The sequence below is a fragment of the Puma concolor genome, chromosome E1 (assembly GCF_028749965.1).
Source record: "Puma concolor isolate L17-30 chromosome E1, mPumCon1.1.hap2, whole genome shotgun sequence".
In the NCBI taxonomy this organism is placed as follows: Eukaryota; Metazoa; Chordata; class Mammalia; order Carnivora; family Felidae; genus Puma; species Puma concolor.
Genome location: NC_141680.1, coordinates 28,620,304 through 28,646,269, shown reverse-complemented (window position 1 = coordinate 28,646,269; position 25,966 = coordinate 28,620,304). Strand labels below are relative to the sequence as shown.

Below are 25,966 nucleotides of genomic sequence, written 5' to 3'. Positions count from 1 at the left end.
ATGAATGCTAGTTGAAGGAATTCCTAGTATATACTTCACACTACAGGAACACACAGAATGCAGAAGCTAGCTCAACAATTGTACATTTAATTAACATTAATTTTCTCTCTTCTACATAATGACTTTCTTTCTCTACCAATCACCTTCTGGCCTGGTAATGACAATAACACTTAGAAGAGTTTAGCTCAGGTAGACAGCAAGGAATACTAAGCTTGGAAAGACAGAACCAGAGGAAATAAGGGAATAAGTCTTCTCTATTTTTAACAATGAAAAGACAATTTTTGGTAAAGACCTCACACCAGGTCTGTGCAGCACTAGAACGAACAGTGGCTTTCTAGCCAAACTGTACTTGTAAATTTTCAAATAACCCTGCAAACTAGGTATCATTATTCTCATTTTACAGATAAGGAAACCGAGGCTTTGAAAAGTTATGTGATTTTCGCAAGGCCACTGAACTAGAATAGCAAACCAAGGCTCTCCCTTTCCCCACTAGCTCCAGGAGTTCCCCATAAACCCCACTCACTGACAGACCCAGAACCAGCCGTTTTGGTCCTGTTCAAACTTCAGAGGGCCAATCCCGTCATTATGCGCATGCTCCCTTTCAATACCAAAAAAAGCTACGGAGAACGAATGCGCATGTTCATAAACCAAGAGTTTTGTTGTAGGTTCCTCCCCCCTCCCCCGGTATTCAGAGGTTAATTACGCATGTTCAATTTCAATTTATCAACTTCAGACATGGTACGCATGCTCCTTGTCCATCAAAGGCTTTAGCACACAATGCGCATGGCCTAGCTACCATAAGAGGCTTCGGCTGGGGTTCTGCGCATGCTTCTGCCAGTACCTGGCTCCAGGAGAAAGCTCTACGCATGTTCGTTGCCCACAGTTCGGCTTCATAGAACTCTGTACGCATGCTCTAGAGCTGAACTTGAGGAGCCAGTCTAGGGCCTAAGCGCAGACGCACTAAGCCCAAGCAGCCGGTGATGGCGGCAGCAGCGGCGGTGGTTGCGGCGGGTCCGGGCCCATGAGGCGACGACGGAGGCGGGACGGCTTTTACCCAGCGCCGGACTTCCGAGACAGGGAAGCTGAGGACATGGCAGGAGTGTTTGACATAGACCTGGACCAGCCAGAGGACGCGGGCTCTGAGGATGAGCTGGAGGAGGGGGTGAGGCCCGGGGTCCCGGGGGGCCCGAGGTGACAGGGCCAGGGCGGCGGCGCGGGCCCTGGAAGCCTGGCGCTTCCGAGAGCGCGGAGACCCGAGGGGGCGCGAGTAGTCTCTTGGAGGAGCACAGGCGCCGCGCTGTACGAGACAGGGGAACGGGCGGGGTGGATCTGGTCCTAGGTGTGAGGCCGTTCCAGGACTCGCAGGTGCAGGTCGCGCCCATAGCTCCTAATCAGCGCAGCCCGGAGCAGTCTGTTTCTGGAGTGAACGAAAAGGGCGCGTGGTCAATTCCTTGAGCTGTTGAACTTGAATGTGGCGGGGCGCGAGTGGTGTAAGCGCATGTTGGGGGGAAGGGGTGTTCGCTTACTGGGTGTCCCGTAAGTGCAGGTGAAGTGCGGAAGGGTTTTCCTTCGACTGTAAATTTCAAGTATTAAAATCTTGAGACCTCCCACAACCACCTCTCTTCTCGGCCTGTCGCTCTCTCCTAGGAAGCGCTCAGCTGTTAGAAGTGACAGCTGAAAACTTCTGTCGGGAGTAGCGCTGCCGCTGCTGTTACAGCCACCAGGAGTTTTATTTCGGGAGCAAGGGGGCTCTGCTGCATCTTCCAGGGTTTGTCTGTTTGCTTTTTTTTTTTAACCCCCCCACCCCCATTTCCGTGTGACTTTTTTTTTTTTTTAAAACATCTCTAACGACACACGGCATTTGTAACTTTTACCCTAGTTGAAGATGTCTACATTTTTTCAGAATACTTCGTGTAATTTTGGGGTGGAAAAAACCCAGCGTTGACAGCTGTGATTTGGTTTGCCAAAAATAAATTGCTTGAACTGAGACTTGTGAATGGTGGTGTGAGGGCTTTCCTTGCTGTAATTTAGGGTACTAAATTTAGAATTTTCCTAATGCATAGCTTGCTTTTACCTTTGCTGTCTTTTTTTTTTTTTTTTTTTTTTAAATTTTTTTTCAACGTTTATTTATTTTTGGGACAGAGAGAGACAGAGCATGAACGGGGGAGGGGCAGAGAGAGAGGGAGACACAGAATCGGAAACAGGCTCCAGGCTCTGAGCCATCAGCCCAGAGCCCGACGCGGGGCTCGAACTCCCAGACCGCGAGATCGTGACCTGGCTGAAGTCGGACGCTTAACCGACTGCGCCACCCAGGCGCCCCTACCTTTGCTGTCTTAATAGTTTGTTTGTTTGTTTGTTTGTTTGTTTTTAAGTTTATTTTGAGAGAGAGAATCCCAAGCAGGCTCCACACTGTCAGCTTGGAGCTGGACAGGGGGCTCAAACTCAAATGGCTAGATCATGACCTGAGCTGAAATCAAGAATCTGGTTACTTAACTGACGGAGCCACCCAGGCACCCTATTAGTTTGTTATTCTTTGTGTAATGTCATTCTTTTTTTCAAGATAAATTTATTGAAAGATCACACATTGCACTTGATGTTCAAAAATACTGTTGTCATGCTAAATCACTTATTCTGGGCAAATGATCATCAGTGATAACCTCATGATAATTTAAATTCTAAATCCCACTGTCTATATCAGTACATGAGTTAACCACTGGTGTCAGATGTTTGCTCTAACTATATAAGTGGCTTCCCTATTTTTCACCTGATTTTCCTCTTCTGGAAAGTAAGTTGTACCTTACTGGTTGCCAAAAACATTGGGATGTTATACATAAACAATTTTGAACATCTTAAGAAACTAAGTGGGCTAAAATATATTGTTCTTTTCATAATCAAATGAGTCTAAATAAAAATCACACAGTTTATAAGGTGGGTATTGAAAGTTGTCCTTTTGGGGCGCCTGGGTGGCTCAGTTGGCTGAGCGTCCGACTTCGGCTCAGGTCACGATCTCACAGCCCGTGAGTTCGAGCCCCGCGTCAGGCTCTGGGCTGATGGCTCAGAGCCTGGAGCCTGCTTCCGATTCTGTGTCTCCCTCTCTCTCTGCCCCTCCCCCGTTCATGCTCTGTCTCTCTCTGTCTCAAAAATAAATAAACGTTAAAAAAAAAAAAAAATTAGGGGTGCCTGGGTGGCGCAGTCGGTTAAGCGTCCGACTTCAGCCAGGTCACGATCTCGCGGTCCGTGAGTTCGAGCCCCGCGTCGGGCTCTGGGCTGATGGCTCAGAGCCTGGAGCCTGTTTCCGATTCTGTGTCTCCCGCTCTCTCTGCCCCTCCCCCGTTCATGCTCTGTCTCTCTCTGTCCCAAAAATAAATAAAACGTTGGAAAAAAAAAAAAATTAAAAAAAAAAAAAAAGAAAGTTGTCCTTTTAATACATTTGCCTATGGAGTTAAAGTTAGCTTTTTTTTAAATTTTTAAAAAATGTTTTATTTATTTTTGAGACAGAGACAGAGCATGAGCATGGAAGGGGCAGAGAGAGAGGGAGACACAGAATCCGAAGCAGGCTCCAGGCTCTGAGCTGTCAGCACAGAGCCCAGTGTGGGACTCGAACCTACGAACCATGAGATCATGACCTGAGCCGAAGTTGGATGCTTAACCAGTTGACCCACCCAGGCGCCCCCCCCTTTTTTTAATGTTTATTTTTGAGAGAGAGAGAGAGCTTGTGGGAACATGAGCATGAGCCGGGGAGGGGCAGAGAGAGAGGGAGACACAATCCAAAGCAGGCTCCAGGCTCTGACCTGTCAGTGCAGAGCCTGACACGGGGCTCAAATCCACAAACTGTGAGATCGTGACCTGAGCCAAAGTGGGACACTTAACTGACTGAACCATCCAGGTGCCCCCAAATTTACAAATTCTGAAAAATGAAAGAAGTTTAGATTCTTAGAAAATCTGGCCATTTGTGAATTTACTACCTTTAGTACACAAACTTTTAAAACATTGGTTCGTAACACAGTAGCCTCACTTCTTCATTTCATAGTAAGGAAACTGAGGCATAAACTAGAGAGGTGGTTACACAAGGCCACATTGGTAACTACTGGTAGTATCTTCTGACTCCTTTCAGCTTGCAAGCTTCATTGCATGGCTTCATTGCATTTACTAGTCTTTTTCATAATGTACCTCTTTGCAGTGTGTCAGAAGTTAATTCACATCCCTCCAGGCCTTGTCACTGACTGTGTGACCTAGAATAAATTGCTTAAGCTCTCTGACACTTTTTTTTCTGTAAAATGAGGATTATGTGAGATCAAGTGTATAAACTACTGTCCTCTTAAAATATTCTGGCATATTAAGCAGTTAGGTGGTTCATGGATATATAGCTTGTCAGTGTTACTCGTTGCCAAGGAACCAAACATTGAAGTTTATCCTCATCTATGCTTAGAGATTTAATAAATGCAGTTATACTAGAGGTGCATTTTTGAAATTGTAGTATTTTTTTAAATTATTGGTCCTATTTAGACATGTATGCCTTTTTAGATGTATTACAGTGAATTTGTATTAGGAAACCTATGTATTTACACAGCGTAGTTAATTTCTTCAGTGTGTAAAGGATGAGGCGAGTAAATGAATGCATTTATGGATAAAGCTGAATATCCGTTACCTAACTAGAAAAAGACTCTGAATACCTCAAAGGACTATGTTAAAAAGCAGTGGGTGAGAAGGTTTTTTGGGAGGAGGATAGGTGGATTTGGGTCTTTTTTGTTTGTCTGTTTTTCACTGGTGATGGTATAATTTGGAGAGAGTGAGTTGAAACTAAGGGAAAGTTTTTCTCTAGAGATTTTCATTAGGTTATGAAAATGTTGGAAACCTGTTTTCTGTGGAGACACAAAGTTAAAAGAGTAATAGAAAAGTCTAATCCTTAACTTTTACTCTACTAATTCAAAATTTGAAGTAGTCACAGAGACTGCATGAGTTTCAGGTTGGGATATCAGATTTTTAGTGAGCAAAAAATTTTTAGTGCTTTGAGAACAAACTGCTATTGCAAATATTTGCAGCTATGAAAAATTACAGAATAATATCTCATCAGTTCTTATCTTGCATTGTAATAGGTTCTATAAAGTATTTTTATTTTTCTAAATTTTTTCATATTTATTTATTTTGAGAGAGAGTGCACACTTGCATGCATATGATTTTGGGAAGAGCAGAAGGAGAGGGAGAGAGAGAAACCCAAGCAGGTCCTGCACTGACACCGTGGAGCCTGACACAGGGCTCGATCTCAGGAAACATGAGATCATGACCTGACCCAAGATCAAGAGTTGGACACTTAACTGACCGAGCCACCCGGGAGTCCCATGGAGCACTTTTAAGTAGCTGAAGATTTTGAGCAAGGTTTATTCCTTTTCTTCCAACTCATTTTAATGACTGAATCTTATTTTATAAGGAAATGTCTGTGAACAAACAAGCAAGTGGATAAACAGTATAATGAATAACTGGATTGAGGATATTTCACCCATTCTGTTACAATTTATTTACATTTTTATAAAATGTGCTCGTTTTCATTGGGATTTTAGGCATATTAACTTGAATTTATATACAATTTTAATTTAAAACTGTGGAAATATTCTGGTGGTCTGGTTTGAATCATGTATAGTACCTTAGATGAGCAGGATTCACTTTGTCAATCATAGTGGCACACAAAAAAAGCATTGGATGGGTCATAAAGCTTAAAAAAATCCAAAGAGTTTCCTATGAAAGAGAGTTGTCAGTAAATATTACATAGTGTTAACCTGATACTTCTGATCTAAGACTTTTCTAAAGGTAATGTTGAGTAGCAGAAAAGCATTGTGCCTCAAATACTTCTCCAGAAGGTAACGGTAGGAAGTTATAAACACAGATGCAGGTGGTAATACAGGCCTGGCTGGCTCCGGAAATGAAACATAGCCACAGGGCATATCCTTCTAGGAGGCTTCAAAGTCATGGTTTAATGTTAACTACTCTGTGGTCTTTAATTTAAAATTAAGTAAAACTAACATTAAAGTAAAAACAATTATATATTACCAGTTTTATCACATGTGAGAGAAGTTAGTCTTTTGTCTTTAAAGTGAAGCCATCGTGGGTGACTATGTGAAGTACCAGAGACCAAAAAAAAAAAAAAAAAAACCAAAAACCAAAAACACAACAACCAAAAAACCTTTAAGCATAACTACCCCTACCCTTCCCCCCCAAGAAGAAACTATCAAGTTGAAACTGCAAGAATTTTTTTCCCTTGATACTGACCTATCCATTTGCCTCAGTTGAATACTGAAACATACATCCCTAGTGTTAGACTTCATTCTGACTTGCTCACACCATGAGCAAATTTCCACTGAAATTTGCGCTTTAGGGGGCATTTAAACATCCCTTGTTTAAGAATACTATCAGTTTTCTATGTGTAGTTTGTACTGAATGGTACCTTTGAAGAAAGATGTGTTCACTTAAATATTTTTTGAATTGTTCTAAAATTATAAATAAAAACTTCAAATCTTACCATTTTTTAAAAGTTTTTTATTTTAATTCCAGTTAGTTAACCTACAGTGTAATACTAGTTTTAGGTGTACAATTTAGTGATTCAACATTTACAAAAACTTAGCATTTTTGAGAGCCCAATTAAGTTATGCCCTTTTGTATATATTGAAAGACTCATAACCAGACTATATTCAAGAATACTCATTTTAAAGCTATGTTTTATAATATTAATAACTGAATTCTGCAAAGTTATTTTTATAACAATTCTGTGACTTTTAGTATATTTACAGAGCTGTACAACTATCACACAATTTAGTTTTAGAACATTTTTTCTATCACCCTTGAAAGAAACTAGTCACTCCTTATTGCCACCTCTGTCCCTAGGCAACCACTGGTCTATTTCCCATCTCTATAAATTTGCCTTTTCTGGACATTCTGTATAAATGGAATCATACAGTATGTAGAGTTTTGTGTCTGGCTTCTTTCACTTAATGTTTTTGAAAATCATCCATGTCATAGTATATATATACGTACGGCCAAACAGTATTCCATTCTGTGTATCAAGCACATTTTATTTATCACTTCACCAGTTGGTGTTCATTGGAGTTGTTCCCATTTTTTGGCTGTTGCGAATAGTGCTGCTATGAACAGTTGTGCCCAAGTCTTTGTGGAACATGTATTTTTATTTTTATTGATGGATACCTAGGAGTAGATTGGCTGTGTCGTATGGTAAGTCTATGTTTAATTTTTGAAGAAACTGCCAAACTTTTTTAAAGTTTATTTATTTAGAGAGAGACCACGCTTGCACCTGGGGGAAGGACAGAGTGAGGGAGAGAGAATCCCAAGCAGACTCTGCGCTGTTAGCACAGAGCCTGACACGTGGCTCATTCTCACTACCATGAGATCATGACCTGAGCCAAAATCAAGAGTCGGTTGCTTCACCAACTGAGCCACTCAGGCACCCCTAAACTGCCAAACTGTTTAGGTGGTTGTACCATTTTACATTCCCCACCAGCAGTGTACAAGTGTTCCAGTTTCTCTACTTCCTTGCCAAATTTGTTTTTCTGTCTTTTTAATTATAGCCATCCTAGTGGATATGAAGGGGTATTTCAGCATAATTTTGGTTTACGTTTGCATTTCTTTAATGGCAGATGATGTTGAACATCTTTTCATGTGCTTATTGACCATTTGTGTATCTTCTTTGGAGATATACCTATGCAAATTCTAAATGATTTTTTTTGAATTAGGTTGTTTTAAATTTTGAGTTACAGAAGTTTTCATATATTCTTTTTAAAAAATGTTTATTTATGGGGCACCTGGGTGTCTCAATTGTTTGAGTGTCTGACTTTGGCTCACTGATCATGATCTCACAGTTCATGGGTTCGAGCCCCACGTCAGGCTCTGTGCTGACAGCTGGAAGCCTGGAGCCTGCTTCAGATTCTATGTCTCTCTCTCTCTCTCTCTCTCGCTCTCTTTCTCTGCTCCTCCCCTGCTCTATCTCTCTCTGTCTCTCAAAAATGGAATAAACATTAAAAAAATAATAAAATATTTATTTTGAGAGCAAGCACTCATGTACACACGCATGCAGGGGGGTGGGCAGAGAGAGGGAGGGAGAGAGAGAATCCCAAGCAGGCTCTGCACTGTCAGCTCAAGGCCTGACACAGGGCCAGCTGTGAGATCATAATCTGTGCTGAAATCAAGTCAGACACTTAATGGACTGGGCCACCCAAGTGCCCCTTCATATATTCTTATTCTGTGGGTTTTGCCTTTTGAAGTGCAAAAGCTTTAAATTTTGAATAAGTCCAATTTATTGATTTTTTTCTTTAATTGTTTGTGCTTTTGGTGATGTGTCTTAAGAAATCATCTCCTACCTCAAGATTATGAAGATTCATTCCATCCTAGGTGTCTTTTAAGAGTTTTATAGTTCTAGCTCTTACATTTAGACCTGTGATCAATTTTCAGTTAACTTTTTAGTATGGGGAAGTATGGTGTGAAGTAGGGGTCCAAAGTAATTTTTTCTCATGTGGATATCCAAATGTCCCAGTACCATTTATTGGAAGACTGTCCCTTTTCTATTGAATTTTTTTGGCATCTTTGTAAAAAATTGGTTGACCATAGATGTAAGAGTTTATTTTTGGGCTCTGAATTCTATTTTATTGATTTATAGATCTGTCCTTATCTCAGTACCACATTGTCTTAGGTGCTGTTGCTTTGTAGTACATTTTTATGTTTATTTATTTTTGAGGGAAGGAGGGGGAGAGAAAGAGAGCACGTGCGTGGGGGTAGGGGCAGAGAGAGAGGGAGACACAGAATCTGAAAACAGCTCCAGTGTTTGAGCTGTCAGCACAGAGCCTGACTCAGAGCTCGAACCCATGAGCTGTGAGACCATGATCTGAGCTGAAGTTGGACACTCAACTGGCTGAGCCACCCAGGCACCCTTATAGTACATTTTAAAATCAGGAAATGTCAGCTCTCCAGTTTGTTCTCCTTTTTCAAGATTGTTTTGGCTACTTTGGGTCCTTTGCATTTCTGTATGAATTTTAGGATCAGCTTGTTAATTTCTGTAAGAAAGGAACCTGGGATTTTGATAGTATTGAGTTGAATCTGTAGACCAGTTTGGTTAGTATAACTATCTTAAACAATATTAAGTCATCAGATCCATGAACATGGAGTGTCTTTTGTTTAGTTAGGTATTTAATTTTTTTTTTTTTTTTTTTTTAAGTAGCCTCCACGCCCAGCATGGAGCCCAACATAGGGCTTGAAGTCATGGCCCTGAGATCAAGATCTGGACGCCTAACTGACTGAGCCACCCAGGCTCCCTTCTTTAATTTTTTTCAGCAATGCTTTGTAGTTATCAAATGTACAAGTCTTACACTTCTTTTGATAAATTTTTTCTAATTGATGCTATTTTATTCTTGACTATTCTGAAGAGTTATCTTTTAGTAAAAAAATTTTTTTTTAAGTTTATTCATTTTTGAGAAAGAGAGACAGAGCGTGAGCAGGGGAGGGGCAGAGAGAGAGAAGGAGACACAGAATCCAAAGCAGGCTCCAGGCTCTGAGCTGTCATTACAGAGCCCAGCATGGGGCTTGAACTCATGAACCACGAGATCATGACGTGAGCCGAAGTCGGATGCTTATCTGACTGAGCCACCCAGGTGCCCCTGAACAGAGTTATCTTAATTTCATTTTTGAATTGTTCATTGTTAGTGTACAGAAGGTTAGTTAAATTTTGCATTCCTTTATACTATGGTTAGAATGAATATTTGGCCAACATGACTCCTGACAATTTGAGGGTAGTGCTTAATTATTTTGCTTTGGTCAGCCACATCATACACTACAATATTGTGGACTGGTTGTGGTTGCCTTAGGCTTAGTTAGGTTGTAGTTACATAAGGCTTATAACATTGTGTTAGTTTTTGTGCTTCAGAAGCATATCAGAGTACCACTTGGTGTAAATTGTTTGATCTAGTAACTCAGAATGTGGTGCTTTAGTTTTATAATACACAAAATGTATTTTTTGAATAAATAATTTTTTTAAGTTTATTTATTTTGAGAGAGAGTGTGAGCGAGCTTGTGTGCATGAGAGAGAGCAGGAGCTGGGGAGGGGCAGAGAGAGAGGGAGGAAGAGAATCCCAGGCAGGCTCCGCACTGTCAGCATGGAGCCTGATGTGGGACTTGAACTCAAGAACCGTAAGCTCACGACCAGAGCTGAAATCAAGAGTCAGACGCTTAACCAAATGAGCCATCCAAGCGCCTCTGAATAAATGTATTTTTTAAAAAAAATTTTAATGTTTATTGATTTTTGAGAGAGAGAGAGAAGAGACAGAGTGTAAGCTGGGGAGGGCAGAGAGAGAGGGAGACAGAATCTGAAGCAGGTTTCAGGCTCTGAGCTGTCAGCACAGAGCCCAGTGTGGGGCTTGAACTCCTAGACTGTGAGATCATGACCTGAACTGAAGTTGGATGCCCAACGGACTGAGCCACCCAGGTGCCCCAATATATGTAATTTTTAAAGGAACAATCACCTGGTTTTGTTTGTAGATCATTGATAAGTAGCATCTGTAGCTTAGTTGTCATAGAAAATTAAAAGTGAAGTCCCCATATTCTTGTGAACCATATTTTATTCATCACATTTGCCTGTTATTAAAGTACTGAGAATTTTTAAGCTGGTTTATTTCATTAATTCTTCTTTAGTAGTAGGGTGAAGCGTTAAGTTTTTTTTTTTTTTTAATTTTTTTTAATGTTTATTTATATTTTGTGAGAGAGAGAGAGAGAGAGTGTGAGCAGGGAGGGGCAGAGAGACAGACACACAGACTCCGAAGCAGGCTCCAGGCTCTGAGCTGTCAGCACAGACCCCTACATGGGGCTCGAACCCATAAGCTGTGAGATCATGACCTGAGCTGAAGTCAGACACTCAACTGACTGAGCCACCCAGCCACCCCTGAAGCGTTAAGTATTTTGATTTTATGTTTATGAGATAATTTATTTTTAAAACTTTAACATATTTTTCAGGGTCAGTTAAATGAAAGCATGGACCATGGGGGAGTTGGACCATATGAACTGTAAGTTTATGTGAAAAGATTTTCTTGTGCTGCCTTTCTTACAAGTAGATTTTATCAGCTCTGGTTTGTAAACCATCCTGTGATTGCAATAACCTGTTCTTAATTATCTATTCATGTATATATAGATATATATATACACACACGTGCACTTGGTTTATTGAGTTTAGCACCAATATAGTAACATATCTAGTGTTTTGAGATCATATATAGATTTTGAGGAAAAGGTATTCATTCTGACTTACAGTATACTGAATATGAGTCTGAGTGGGTTAGGAATTATTATTAGTTCAATAGAGATTTTTTTTCTTACTAAAAAATCAAATTTTTATAAATGTCTTCCAAAGTCAAATGCTCTTATTTTGCTTGTAATATCATTTATAAAATGATTTGTGTAATCTCAGAAGTCATTTTAGGCAAGGTCTTTTAGGTGACTGTGGTTAATACAGAACAGATTAATCTGCTCTGTACCCATAGGTTGGAGGGGAGACTGAGATCACTCATGTAAAAAGCATTTAAGTGACAAAATAAATGCCAGTGTTAGAGTCTTTAAATCAAGCTAATAGTAGATATGGAAAGATGCATGGATACATTTTATTAGCAAGAATTTTTCTGTAGCAAAGAGACTTGAGCTAATTGGGTACTTTTAGAAAGTTCCCAGATTTTCTGAAGTTTCCAAATAAAGTTGAATAATACCTAAATCTCATGGACATTTTGAATGAACTAAATAAGAATAACCAGAAGACTTTTTTCCTTTGTCAATATAATAAACTTGTTCTAATTTATCTTAGTTTGAGGGTGCTTAATGCTTACAAAAATAAATAATAGCACGTTCTGTAAACAAATAGATATACAGTTATCAATCCATCGTAATCTTGACCTACTATGCCACTGAATCATTAGTTTACAGAGCACAGGTAGTAAATTTGCTGTTATATGCCTTCTCCTTTTTACTTCTTTGGATTACAATTACAGTATATTAAAGACAATTTAACTTGTTGAGAATTTACTTTTGATTTTGCTTTTCTCCGCAGTGGCATGGAACATTGTGAGAAATTTGAAATTTCGGAAACTAGTGTGAACAGAGGGCCAGAAAAAATCAGACCAGAATGTTTTGAGCTACTTCGGGTACTTGGTAAAGGGGGCTATGGAAAGGTAGGAAGTATTTTTGAAATGAGCTGTTGTCTGTCTTTGGTAGATTAATTGTTACGCCCTGGTTCAGTAGTCCTCTTCAATCTTTGTTTGCTAGCTGTCAGCAGAGGGTATGATCACTTCACATGATTTTATTTGAGGGATGTAAAGAAGTTCTCTTCCTACCACCATACACATAAAAGACTGACACATAACAGGCATTCAGTCGATATTTGTTGCATAAATAAATAGGCAATTATGCCAGGCAAAGTCTATTATTAGAAGATTCCTTCCTTCCTTTGGTTAAATGGTATCCCCTGTGAGTATCCTTTTAAAAACCACTCCTTTCAACAGGCATGGCACATTAAATTGTTATCTGTTACTGAGACCTAAATCTGAATTGGTGTTCTTTGACTTGCAGTATTTGGAGCAATAGTTAGGGAAGCTGAAGAATATAAGAAGGGAGAAGAAAAATGAAGAGAACTTCTTAGTTTCATAGTTCTGCTCAAGGCTTTCTAATAAATGACCTTAACCTTTGCATGTTCTGCTCAAGAAAATTTATACCTAGGTATTCTCTATCAAAAGATAGAATTTGGATACCATTTTAGTAGTTAGGATTAAGTTTAAGAACTATTTATGCTGTTCTGTAGGTTAATTTTTTCATAGCATGACATTTGTAGTTTATTCTTAGGCTTAAGGACACATTCTAATGTGTTCTAATTATCTTGAATGTGCAACACATGCACTTAGAGTCTCATATCATTTCAGGTATTGCATGATGATGTTTTATATAGCTATATAGTTAAGAAATAGGTAAATGGTAATTCCTGTCAACTATTATTAAAGTTTTATGTGAAGCAAGGACAGAGACATTCCTGGAAGAAATTTGTAAGATATTTTATAATTCTTAATTTTGGTATTATGCTTCTGCAAACTTGGATTTTATGTGTGAAGTTATATAGAGTGCTCATCATTGGATGGTCACTGACCAGCTTTGCCACCAGATGTCAGCAGACCAAATAGGACGGCCCCATGTTGTGGAGGAGATTTCACTACTAAATCTTTAATACAATCTGTTCTTTCAGCTCATTTTTGTGTGTTTGTGTTACTAATTTTTATAAGAATATAAACTATTGTTTGTTTCCTATAAATAGGAATTAAGGGAGTGTGGCTAGCATAGTTTAGCTTTTAATAACACAGAAACACTTGTATTTTTTATCCAGGTTTTTCAAGTACGGAAAGTAACAGGAGCAAATACTGGGAAAATATTTGCCATGAAGGTGCTTAAAAAGGTGATTCCTTCCCTCCTCTCTCCCCTACCCCCATCTTTGTTGTCTCTCTCTCTTTTTTTTTTTTTTTTTTAATTTAAAGTATGCTCCACAGCCAATGTGGGTGTTGAACTCCATGACCCTGAGATCAAGAGTTGCGTGCTCCATCAACTGAGCCAGGCAGGAGTTCCCCCCTCCCCCCACCAACTTTATTCTTAATTGCTATAAAACCCACATTTTGGCCTAAAATTCTTAGTCAAGAAAATGTAATTCTAACACAATAAGTCCTCGTAGAATATAAGATATGTTTCATTATTGTTATTCCTGTTTTATTTCTGCTTGGTGAGGGTGGAAAGGAGAGCTCTTAATTTTCCTCTGAGGTAACTCTCTTGGCTCTTTGTTCTGGTCTCCATATTTCTAAGTAATAAGCATATTCTGCTATCACTTCAGTTTTAGAATTGTGTATTGACTTCCACTCTACTCTCATTCACTTCTTCTTCCCATCCTCTTATTTGCTTCATTTTTTCTGAGTCTACTGTTGTCTTCTATACCTTCCAACAACTCTGTTCAAGCCAGTGTTCTATGGTCCCACTTATTAGGTAGTCTGTCAGTTCCATTTATTTTCCTGTAGATATTCCATCAGAATCTTCTGTTCCCCTGTTCCTGTCTATATTGGTAGCTCTCTAGGCATAGCTGCTGTTACTGGACTTTGATCAAATCCTTGGAATCCCCTTGGCACTGTCAGTGTTGGATTCTTTGTTTCCTGGATCCCATATCTTCCTTTTTCTTAGTTTATGCCGTTGTTCCCTCCTTTGGTGACCATCTACTAGTGGCTTCCTGAGAGAGGGTGCATGAAGGTAAAATTTTGGGGAAATATTGCATATTTGAAAATTTCCCTCTTTATACCCTTACAGTTGTTTGATTGGGTGTGGTTTTGAAGTTGAAAATCATTTTCATCCAGGATTTTGCTTTATTTCCATCTAGCCTTGAGTGTTTCTATTGAGGAGTCCCTTGCCGTACTGATTCCCATTATTCCTGTAGAGGTCTATTTTTCCTTAAAGATATCTAAGATTTTCTTTTGATTTCTGTTATACATTTTTTACAGTGATGTATTATCTTGCTTTTGATCCTTCTTATTTTATTTATTTTTATTCTTTCAATCTTAAAAGTTGAATCCTTTAGCCCTAAGGGATTTTCTTGTATAGTCTCCGATAATTTACCCCCTGCCATTTTCTTGGATTTATAGTTAGTTGGATGTTGGAACTCCTCAACTTGTCATCTGTTTTTCTTCCCTTTTCCATTTCTTTGTCTTTTTGTTTACTTTCTGAGATTTTTCTAGAAATTTATTTTCTAATCCTTTTACTGATTTTTTTTTTAAGCTATCATGTTTGTGGTTCCCCAGAGCTCTGTTTTTTCTTTTTATAGCATCCTTTTTTAATAAGCAGAGTATTTTTTCTTATTCCTCTGAAGGTATTAATGATAATTCTTTGAAATGTTCTTTTGTTCTATGTATTGTATCTCTTTTCTAAGTTTCTGTTTTCTTTCAGTTTGATTTAGTCTTTTTCTTCCATATCAAAGGCCTTCTTTAGATGTCTGGTGTTCTTCACTGATGGTTCATATTTAAGAATAGAACTCTGAGAAGCTGATCAGAAGTTCCATCTGTGTAGGATAGTCGTGTAGCTGGTTGGCAACTGACTGAGAACCTCTAAATATTTGTCTGTAGGTCAGTTGGTACTGAGACAGATCCTCTATTCTTTTGCCTAGAAAAAGCATCCTGGAGCTGGATGAGAGAGAAGAGATGGAGATCTTACCTTGTCAGCATGCAAACTTTCACTGAAGTCAAGTTTTTACTTTAGCACTTCACTCTGATCCTTCACTTTTTCTGGAGAGTACACCTTTCCAAGTGGTAGCAATCTACCTGTTTTTGGTCCTCCATCTGTAGTTTCTAAGGATTCTTTTTTTTTTTTTTCCTTCTTGCTTTTTATTTTTGTCTCTGATTTTTGAACCTGTTAGGGTTATATGGATGGAATCAACTTCTTTTGAGTTATTTCTTTGTGCAGGCATTTAGGCTTGATAATACCCTACTCTACTAAGTCATTATTGCTTTATCCTGCTCTGTTTTCACCTTTTGAGGTGTGGAGTTAGGTGCATTTCCTAGTTTTATTGAAAAAGGATTATGTGTGTTTGGTTTCTTGTTCTTTTTGTTTGGGACTGATTTCTGAAAAGATCGCACTGTCTTAAAACAAGTCTTAGTAGAAAACTATTAAAAGACAGTCAAAATGACTTTTAACAAAAATTACAGCGTTTGTAATACTTTGACCTTTATCTTCTTCCTGATTTTTACTTAAGCGGTATGCATGACTTGACTTTACAAGGTGAGGAACAAATGTTATGACCACAACTTTATTGGTGATTGTCTTTTTTTTTTTTAAGTTTGTTTGTTTATTTAAATAATCTCTATATAACATGGGGCTTGCATTCATGACCCCAAGATCAAGAGTCCCATACTCTTCCAACTGAGCCAGCCAGGTGCTTCTGGTGATTGTCTTTTTTTTTTTTTTTCTTTCTTTTTTTTTTTTAAATGTTTATATTTGAGAGAGAGAGAGAGAGAGAGATCGGGGGAGGGACAGAGAGAGACGGAGACAGAATCTGAAGCAGGCTCCAGGCTCTGAGCTGTCAGCACAGAGCCCAACTCGGGGCTCAAACTCACCAGCAGTGAGTGAGATCATGACCTGAGCTGACGTCTGACCCTTAACCGACTAGGCCACCCAGGTGCTCCACCCCCCTTCCCCACTGATTGTCTTAAAGAACCAATTTAGATACTCTTTTTTTTTTTTAATGTTTTATTTATTTTGAGAGAAGGCACGTGCATACGTGTATGAGCGGGGCAGGGACAGAGAGGAGAGAATCCCTCTCTCTCTGGGGAGAAAGAGAATCCCAAACAGGCTCTGTGCTGTCATTGGGGCTCGATCCCACAAACTGTGAGATTGTGACCTGAACTGAAATCAAGAGTTGGATGCTTAACTGACAGAGGCAACCAGGCGCTCCAGCAATTTAGATATTCTGAACATCAGTTTCTGTATCAATAAGTCAGAATTAATGTACTGTCTGGCTTTCCCATTGGAAACATTTTAGATTAATTATTGATCTGTAAAGCCTGTTAGATATAGAATTGGAGATGGTGTAGTAATGCTTGTTCTCGGAATGTTGAAAGGAGTACTAGTCAAGATTCTTAGGTTAATTTATTCCTTTTGATATATTTTATAATCAGGGCTGACCATAATTAGTCCTAATTCTATCTTGAGTGAAGTATGTTTCTGGCATGGGTATCTTTAATGAAAAGAAGAGGATGTTGTCTTTTTCTACTGATGGTGGATGGGTGCAATGTATTGGGAAATCCATAGATTTAATTATTGCTAAATGTCGGACCTCCTTTTTGGGCCCAGGCTTCTAAAACCTAACTTGTTTGCCTCTCCTTTTGCTTAGCATTCCCTCCTACTCTCAGGGTTTTTCTTTCCCTAAGCCTGGCTATAGAATCAGATACTGTCTCATTTTTTCCCCCTTGTTGCCCCTGAAAATAAGCTCACAGGGTAAATAATGAAAGAGGTTGCTAGGATTAAGTCCATAATTTTGATTCCTGACTAGCTAAGATCACTGTATGCTGCCTTTGAGTTTCTTTATTCTGACTTTATTATCCTGGAAGCATACTAATGCTCTTGAACTCAGTATGTGGTAAGAACATCTCTTTTTCCCTCCTTGAAGAGGAAATCAAAGTAGAACCAGGTGTCTTTTATCTTAAATGAGGGGTGCATTTGGACAGTCTGAATTTATCAATTATCTTGGGATTTTTTTACAGGAATGGTACCATTTGGGTATTTTCTTATGGTGGAATGTTGAGGAAAAGACGATTTCCCTTTCTTACCAGTTGCAACAAAAATGTATCCTGGAAGCAAAATACTATTGCCTATGGCATTAGTTCAGGCCACACTGTAAATTTTAGACCCTTTGGTTAAAGGCTTGTGGTTCACAGATTGGTCATATTTCTTCCATTCTTTCTTTTATTGAATCAATTGAAAACCAGCAGTGTGCCAGGCATTATGCTAGAAACTAGGATTTAGTGTTTGAGGCAGATGTAGTCTCTGCCTATCACTCTGCTTACTATATAATTCAAGGGAAAAACTGATAAGCTTATTGTTACCATTTCTCTTCTATACTGTGGTCAAAATCCTTTCTACTTTGGGGTTGGAGCCTCTCTCACCTTTTATCATTTTTTTCTTCACTCCTAAGCCTTGTCATCCTGGATGTCTTCATTCTCCTTGTATTAAGTAAGTAATCCATAGCTTGGCCTTCTAATTCCTTGATCTTAACTCCATCAGGTTTCACCTCCATTCCACTTTACCAGTCTCCATGACTGTATTCTTCATCTCTGAAGTATTGGGTTATAATAGAACAATAACTTTCTTCTTTATTCCCACAATGCATGGTCTTTGACCCTAAACCTTTTAGTCCTTTGACGTTTTTGTTTTTTTCCTGAAGTTCTTAAGCCCCTTCTTATTTCACTTTGTTTTGAATCCAGCCTAATCAGCATAATCTGCCATTTCAGTCACTTGCTAGCCCCATTGACCTTATGTTTAGGAAAGTCCTAATCTTAATCAATTTCATTGTTAATGCTCTTTTATTCCTGTATGTCAGCTGCTGGAACATTGCTGGCAAAAATCACACAAACTTGTAGGTTGCTGCTGAAACAAATTCATAGTCCCCAACCTATTTGGACCCCCAGTACTCACCAACTATTTTTTACATGTCCTTAGACAACTCCTTCCATTCTCTGCAACTTTGCTATCAGTCCCTCTTTCCTCTTTTAATAGACTGCCTCTCTTTTTATTTGAGGCTGTCACATGTGATTTCCTTTTACTTCCTGTTCTGATCTCTACCCCTAATACCATATTAATCTGCATTTTCACCTGTCTTTACTTCCTTCTTTCCAGTGTTAGTGGGAAATGTATTCTTCCTTCTTTCCAAAGTTAAGCCCATTCTTTATGTTTTGGATCTCATCCCTTTTTGCCTGTATGGGGTCTTTGTCACTTCTTTCTCTCTTTCCATCCTCTATCCTATCTTCTTTCTTTGTTTAAATATATTTATGTCTTTGCCATGTTTAGTAAAACAAATCCTTCGATCATACAAAGTCTCCCTATAGCTTCCACCCTCTTCGCCTTTCATACCTGAATTTCTTGAGAAGTCATGTTTTATTGTTTTTTGTTTGTTTGTTTGTTTGTTTTTACTTACTATACTTTGACTTAATGACTCTACTATTTGAATGAAAGTCTTGTTCCCTAAGTCACCACTAATCTCCTAATGGCTGAATCTAGTGGTCTTTCTTTATTTAATTCATCTTTAATTTAGCTCTCTGTTGTGTTGAAGCTATTGACCACAGCATTTTGAAACTCTCTTTCCTTGACTTCTGTGATTCTACTTTACTAATTTTTCATCTTATCTCTTAGTCTTTTGCTTCTCAGACTTTCTCAGAATTTCTTATTTAAAATTTTCAAACTGGGAGGCCTGGGTGGCTCAGTCGGTTAAGCATCCGACTCTTGGTTTTGGCTCAGGTCATGATCTCATGGTTCATGAGTTCAAGCCTCTGTCAGTGCAGAGCCTGTTGGCAGGATTCTCTCTCTCTGCCTCACTGCTCCTCCCCTCCCCATCCCCCCATCTCTCTTGCTATCAAAATAAATAAACTTAAAAAAAAAACCCTCAAACCTCCTGAGCAGTTAAGAAATAATGTATCTTTAAAATTTTTCAAACTTTCCAAAGAGTTGCTAGAATAGTACAGTGAACACCAATTAAGTTTGCCATATTTTGTCTACCCCCACTTTCTTCATCCCTTCCATGTTTATGTGTATTTATGTATATTCAGAATTTTTATTTTTTTGCTGTACAATTTGAAAGTTAATTCTAGCCATCATGGTGTTTCACCTTTATTTTCTTTAATCTCTCTCTCTCTCTTTGGTTTTTAAGTTTATTTTGAGAGAGAGGGAGTGTGAGGGGAGGGGCAGAGAGAGAGAGAGAGAGAGAGAGAGAGGGAGGGAATCCCAAGCAGGCTTCGTGCTGTCAGCCTGATGTGGGACTCTATCTCATGAACCATAGGAACTGAGCCAAAATTAAGAGTCAGATGTTTTACTGACTAAGCCACGCAGGTGCCCCTGTATCTCTTAAGAGTAAGGGCGTTTTCATATGTAAGAGCTCAGGTCAGTTGTTTTACACAGTATCCCTTAATTTGGATATATTTCCTTGTTTACTTATAAAAACATGTACATCTTAAACTTAGGTTAAATATTTTTTGTAGGAGTATTATGTCCTCAGTGCATGGGCTCAGGAAGTACATTATGTTCTATTCTGTTATTTGGTGAAAATGAATTTGATCACTTGGTTAAGGTAGTGTCTGACAGGCTTGCCATAGTACAGGTACCCTCTTCCCTTTGGAATTATTTACTAAAAAAAATTTTTTTTTAAATGTTTTTTTATTTTTGAGAGAGAGAGAGAGAGAGAGAGAGAGAGAGACAGAGCTCAAGTAGGGGAAGGGCGGAGAGAGAGACACACACAGAATCCGAAGCAGGCTCTAGGCTCTGGGCTGTCAGCACAGAGCCCGACGTGAGGCTCAAACCCACAAACCATGAGATCGTGACCTGAGCTGAAGTTGGACACTTAATTGATTGAGCCACCCAGGCACCCCTAAATTAATAAGCATCTATGGTATAGTATTTAGGGATATGAATAGTTTATTCTAATACTGTTTTTAATATTTAGCGATATGAATAGTCTATTCTAATAATTTTTTTTTTAAAGTAATCTCTGTGCCCAACATGGGACTCGAACTCATGACCAAGAGCTGCACGCTCCACCAGCCAAGCCAGCCAGGCACCCCATCCTAATAATCTTTTATCTAGTGGTTTTTATCATCCTTTGTTTCTTACCCAAATCAAATATTACTAGGGTGATTACAAAATGGAGACTTTTCTATTTTTATTATTTTGTTTCTATATTGTCATTCTTCTATAAAGAGTTTTTCATACTTAAAAAATTTTTTTAATTTTATTTTTTATTTTTTTAAATTTACATCCAAATTAGCATATAGTGCAACAGTGATTTCAGGAGTAGATTCCTTAGCGCCCCTTATATACTTTTTTAAATTTAAATTTTTTTTTTTTTTTTTTTAACGTTTACTTATTTTTGAGACAGAGAGAGACAGAGCATGAATGGGGGAGGGTCAGAGAGAGGGAGACACAGAATCTGAAACAGGCTCCAGGCTCCGAGCTGTCAGCACAGAGCCCGACGCGGGGCTCGAACCCACGGACCGTGAGATCATGACCTGAGCCGAAGTCGGCCGCTTAACCGACTGAGCCACCCAGGCGCCCCTAAGTTTAATTTTTAAGAGTCAATATGGACTTTTTATTTTCAGTGTTTTTCTATTTCATTATTCATTTTGGTTCTCAAATTGTCTCAAATTTTGCTAGAGAGCTCTCTGTTAAGATGGGTTCTATGTCCTTTTGACATATCCTTGTCAGTTTTTTAGTACTTCCTGGTATAATAGAGTGCTCCAGATTTACGTTGCACTTTCCCTGACCCTGGTTTAGAATGATCTTTTTCTCTAAGGAACCCTGGTTTCTTTTGGTGGAGAAACCAAGATCTAGGTGCCAGCTATGCTCCTTACTACTAAGGTATCCACTCTTTCAGTGGATAGAGCAAGGAAGTTTTTGTTTTTAAATCATGGCTTCAAATTGATATCCCTAATTCCAGTCCAGTTCCATAGGGCTTTTCTTCTCTCAATCCGTATTTGTATCTCTGTTTTTCCACAGTGAAAAGCTTGGTAGCAACATCAGTAAGGTTACTTATTTGCTCGGTTGTACAATACACGCATAATAGTTTGAGAAATATAATACCAATACTACCAGCAGCTACAAACCTACTAAGTGTGGTTTAAACTTTGCAGTTTTTGTTATGCTTACATATACATCATTAAGACTGCAGTGTAAAGTTATTTAAATATCATTTTTCTCCTGTGGTAAAATTGTCACTATAATTTTCAGTTACATTTTTGTATTTCTGTTTTATTCAATTTTATTTCCCTCCCCCATCCTTGTCGATTTAATTTTACTTTTGGAATGTATAAAACGTTAACATGGTTCAGAATTCAAAAACCTCCATTTTATAGTCACAGTAATATATGATTTAGGTACAGAAAAAATTAATGCTAAAACCTTTGAGGTTTTACTTGAAAGGTATACTGAGAAGTCTGATTTCCCTTCTTACCTTTCTACTTGTCATTAGCTTTTGGCTTATCTTAGTTGTGTTCATTATTAAAGATACAAGGACATACAGATACATATTCTTCTATCCTGTTTCTTACACAAAAGGTAACATACTACTGTGATACTGCTATGCTGTGTTATGCTATGCTATGCTCTTTTGCACCTTCCTTTCATAGAGCTATTCCCCATTCTTTTACACATTAGGTAGTCAATATTCTATGCATGGGCATTTCGGTTATTTCCAACCTTCTACTTTGCAGCTGATAACCTGTGTATATACTTTTTCATGTTACATGTACCAGAACTTAGTCCTATAATCTAAACAGACTTAACATGTCTAAAACAGTGCATCATTTTCCCCAATACTTTTTTCTTGACTTCCATTCCCTGTTATTGAATGATAACCATCATCTATCCTGTTACTTATGCAGAAACCATGGTATCATCATTTCTTCTCATACCTAGTTAGTCAGCAAGTGCTGATGATGCATCTTTATCTTTTTATTTTTTTCTCAACTTAATTTCCTTAGTTACAATAGGACTCTACCTAAGGTCTTACTTTGCTTAATTTACTGTACTAGCCTCCTAATTGCTCTCATTTCTTCCCTAAAATTCCAAACTGCTATTAAAACTGTCTGTCTTAAAGCCAAGGGTTTTTCATTTGTCTAACCTTAATATTTCTCCTGTGCTTCTAAGATTCAAATGCTTTTGTCTAGATGCCTAGGCCTTATATTTCCTGGTCTCCACCCAGATATCCAGCCTAATTTCTAGCCCTTCTTACCATACTGAGCTACTTATAGATTCCTTAGACATGTCCTGTCAAGCCTCTTTTGCACTGGAAATGCCTTTTTTTACCCTCTACATTTCATTTTAATTATTTTTCACTGTACACCTTAGGTATTGCCCCTTCCAGGAACACTTCTTGCCGGGTCAGATGCAGTTCTCCATTCTCCCGTAGCACCTTGTGCTTACCTGCATTGACTTACCTCTCTTCCCTGGGACTTTGGACTCCTATAGGCTGGAGACTTCTGTTAGTTCTTCTTTCTTATTGCAGAGCCTCGAGCATAGTAGACATTCAATAGTTAGTGAATATATGAATAAACTTGATCTGTTTACATTTTTTAAAAAGGTATCTAGGTTTTCATTTACATGTTCACTGCAGAGAGTCTAGACAGTGCATATAAGAAGTGAATGGCTTCCATTATTCCTAGCTCCGTCTTTAGTGGGAACTATGATTAATAGTTTTAATATTGGCAAGAAAAGCACAAAATAGATTTTCCAGATACTATAAAAATGTCTACTGTTATGTTCTTATAGATCATCTCTTTTCCTTTAGGCAATGATAGTAAGAAATGCTAAAGATACAGCTCATACAAAAGCAGAACGGAATATTCTGGAGGAAGTAAAGCATCCCTTCATTGTGGATTTAATTTATGCCTTTCAGACCGGTGGAAAACTCTACCTCATCCTTGAGTATCTCAGCGGTCAGTACACTCAGTTTGGTGTAATTATTTGCATTTGCTCCAGAAACTGGGTCAAAATTATTTTCCAATGGAAAAATGCTTTCCCCAATGTGATTAAATATTCTTAAAATTGACAAATACATTGACATAAGGAATTCAGATATGACCAAATGTTTCTTTTTGCAGAAAAATGTGAAGGAAACTTTAAAGGTTAAAGTTTTTTTCCCCATCTGTAAAATTTTATCTTAATCCTTATCCCTTTGTAATCAATTACATAAATAACAAACCCCTAATTGATAGCCATCACATTGACTGCACTTGGGTAAGATACTATAATTTACATGAATCATCAAAGCATTTTTTCTAAATTGAAGTGGAAAACTTACTGAGAGTATTGTTTAAGCTATTGAATATTTTTGGAATTGGATCTCTAAAGAGAACAATTTTTTGGTTTAATATAGCTTTTTTGATAGACTATGAAGTTTACATTGGAAAACATCCACACTTTCTAGGATTTACCACCTCCTAGAAACTTGTTGCTTCCTTATCATTTCTAGATCACAAGTATCTATTTCCAGCAAGCACATGTGAGTTTTCTGAATAACAGATTTCACAATGGTCTGTAACATGGAACAGAAAGCTGCAGAATTTCGCTAACTTTTATGTGACTGTTGCCATTTTTTTCATTTTTTGGTAACTTTATTTTGACATAATTTCAGATTTACGCAGAAAAGTTGCAGAAATAGTACAAAGACTTCTCACACATCCTTCACCTAGATATCCCACACATTTTACCGGTTTTGTTTCATCCTTCTTTTTCTCTCTCTTTATGTGTATATATACATATTTATGTGCGTGTATATATATATATATATGTGTGTGTGTGTGTGTGTACATATATACACACACATGTATTTGTATATATATATTTTTTCTGGACTGCTCAAGAGAGTGTTGCAGACATGATTTCCCATTGCCCCTAAATACTTCAGTGTATATTTTCTGAAATCAATGCAGTATCTTACTTAACTCTACTAAAAGGATCAAAAATAGGAAATTAACGTTGATACAGTAATATCTCTCAGTTTCCTTTAATCTGTAACAGTTCTTCATTCTTTCTTTGTCTTTCTTGACTTTAGCATTTTTGAAGCGTATAGGGCAGTTATTTTGTAGAGCACATCAATTTGGGCTTATCTGATGTTTCCTCAAGATTAGGTTCAGGTCATGCATTTTTGGGAGGACCATCGAAGTGACACTGTGTCCTTCTCTGTCAGATCAGGAGGTACATGATATTTATATCTTTGTCCCATTACTGTTGATGTTAACTTTGATCACATGTATGAGGTGGCGTCTACCAGTTTTTTCCCTGGTGAAATTTTCCCTTTGTAATGAATAAGTATCTTGAGATACTTCGGGATTATTTAAATATCTCGTCTCTCATCAAACTTTCACATACAGTTTTAGCATTCATTGATTCTTGCTTGAAACACTTAACTATGATGATTGCCAACTGATTTTTCTTATTCCATCATACCTCATTCATTTATTATTTGGCATTTTACTGTAATGAAGAACTTTCCCTTCTCTCCCATTTTAAAAATTTATTGATCTCTTCTTTGATTTACATCATTGTGGACTCATGGATTCTAAGGTTATTCAGTGGGATATAATTCTTTATTATCATTATTTATTTTAATATTCAGAATAGTGCCATGCTTTTAAGAAAGCTGCTGCCAGATTCCTCTAGATTAAGAATTCTGAAAATATGGAATAAGGGCATTTACTAATTTTAATTTGTAAGGGTGGCTCAATTATATACTGACATTTTTCTGCTTAGGTTAAACTGTTAGAGAAGCTTTAACCAAGATTTCTTTTAACCTCAGGTCTGGAATCTATAACTATTTTGAAGTTTATAGATGTAAAACCTAGAATTCCAAAACTTATATATTTCACATAAGAATAAGAACACTGCTAAAAATAGAATCCTGAGGACTTAGTTTTAAACCTATAGTTTTTAGGATCTGTTTTTTATTTTTAAGGAGCTGATGCCTTTTAATTGTGGTTAAAAGGAAAGCACAGCCCTCATTAGAAATGGGTTGGAAATGAAGATTGTTCTATTTCTAATGTCTTTTCCTTTTCCTTACAGGAGGAGAATTATTTATGCAGTTAGAAAGAGAAGGAATATTTATGGAAGACACAGCCTGGTAAGTGAAATTTTTGTGGTTGCATGGACTCAGGTAATGATTCACATAATTAAAAGTAAAGCCCTGTTCTCACTGTGGGCAGCCAAATGATTCAATAAATTGTTCTGGAGCCAGTCAGTCACTCAGAACTTCAAGGGGGAGAAGTATCTATGGGACTGGGCAGCTTTTGGAGGTCACGTCATTCCTTTGCCCCCAGGCCTTGGGTGGAACGCTCTTCACGCCAGTCCTTAACAGAACCATTCTCACTGGGGCTTTCTTTCCTTGAATTGGTAAGCTGCCTGCCTTGGCTGTGGGTGAGTGTGGTTTTCCGGTGAAACTTTATGTGTGGAACAATGGAAAGTATCAGAAATCATCTCCTCTTTTTTTTTAGACTTTCCAGTTCCCAAGGTGCAGTCTTAGGGAGGTGATAAACCGGCACACATCATCTGTGGATTGATTCTATGGCCAGGATGGGATCTACCCTTATATTTCTTAAGATGGCATCTGCTTCAAATTAAAAATATACACATCCTTTTGTGAGAGGACAGTATTGGGTAACAATAAATC

General features: G+C 38.1%; 2 protein-coding genes across 6 annotated transcripts in view; one reads left to right on the top strand and one right to left on the bottom strand.

The window, feature by feature from the left end:
- Positions 1–806, bottom strand: part of TUBD1 (tubulin delta 1) — a 34,489-nt gene extending 33,683 nt beyond the window's left edge. The window contains exon 1 of one of the 3 annotated variants that reach the window (XM_086686793.1): positions 704–806. The gene's annotated coding sequence lies outside the window, so the exon portion shown is untranslated. Of the gene's footprint in view, positions 1–523; positions 677–703 lie in introns of those variants that run through there. The other 2 variants (XM_086686792.1, XM_086686791.1) reach the window with 2 other exon arrangements.
- Positions 807–922: 116 nt separating this feature from the next.
- The window catches only part of RPS6KB1 (ribosomal protein S6 kinase B1), a 41,800-nt gene continuing 16,756 nt past the window's right edge, over positions 923–25,966 (top strand). The window contains exons 1-6 of one of the 3 annotated variants that reach the window (XM_086686790.1): positions 923–1,162; positions 11,002–11,051; positions 12,083–12,203; positions 13,403–13,471; positions 23,090–23,237; positions 25,363–25,420. In XM_086686790.1, the coding sequence (XP_086542916.1) occupies positions 1,022–1,162; positions 11,002–11,051; positions 12,083–12,203; positions 13,403–13,471; positions 23,090–23,237; positions 25,363–25,420 (587 nt within the window). In that variant the 5' untranslated portion in view covers positions 923–1,021. The remainder of the gene's footprint in view (positions 1,163–11,001; positions 11,052–12,082; positions 12,204–13,402; positions 13,472–23,089; positions 23,238–25,362; positions 25,421–25,966) is intronic. The other 2 variants (XM_025915715.2, XM_025915716.2) reach the window with 2 other exon arrangements.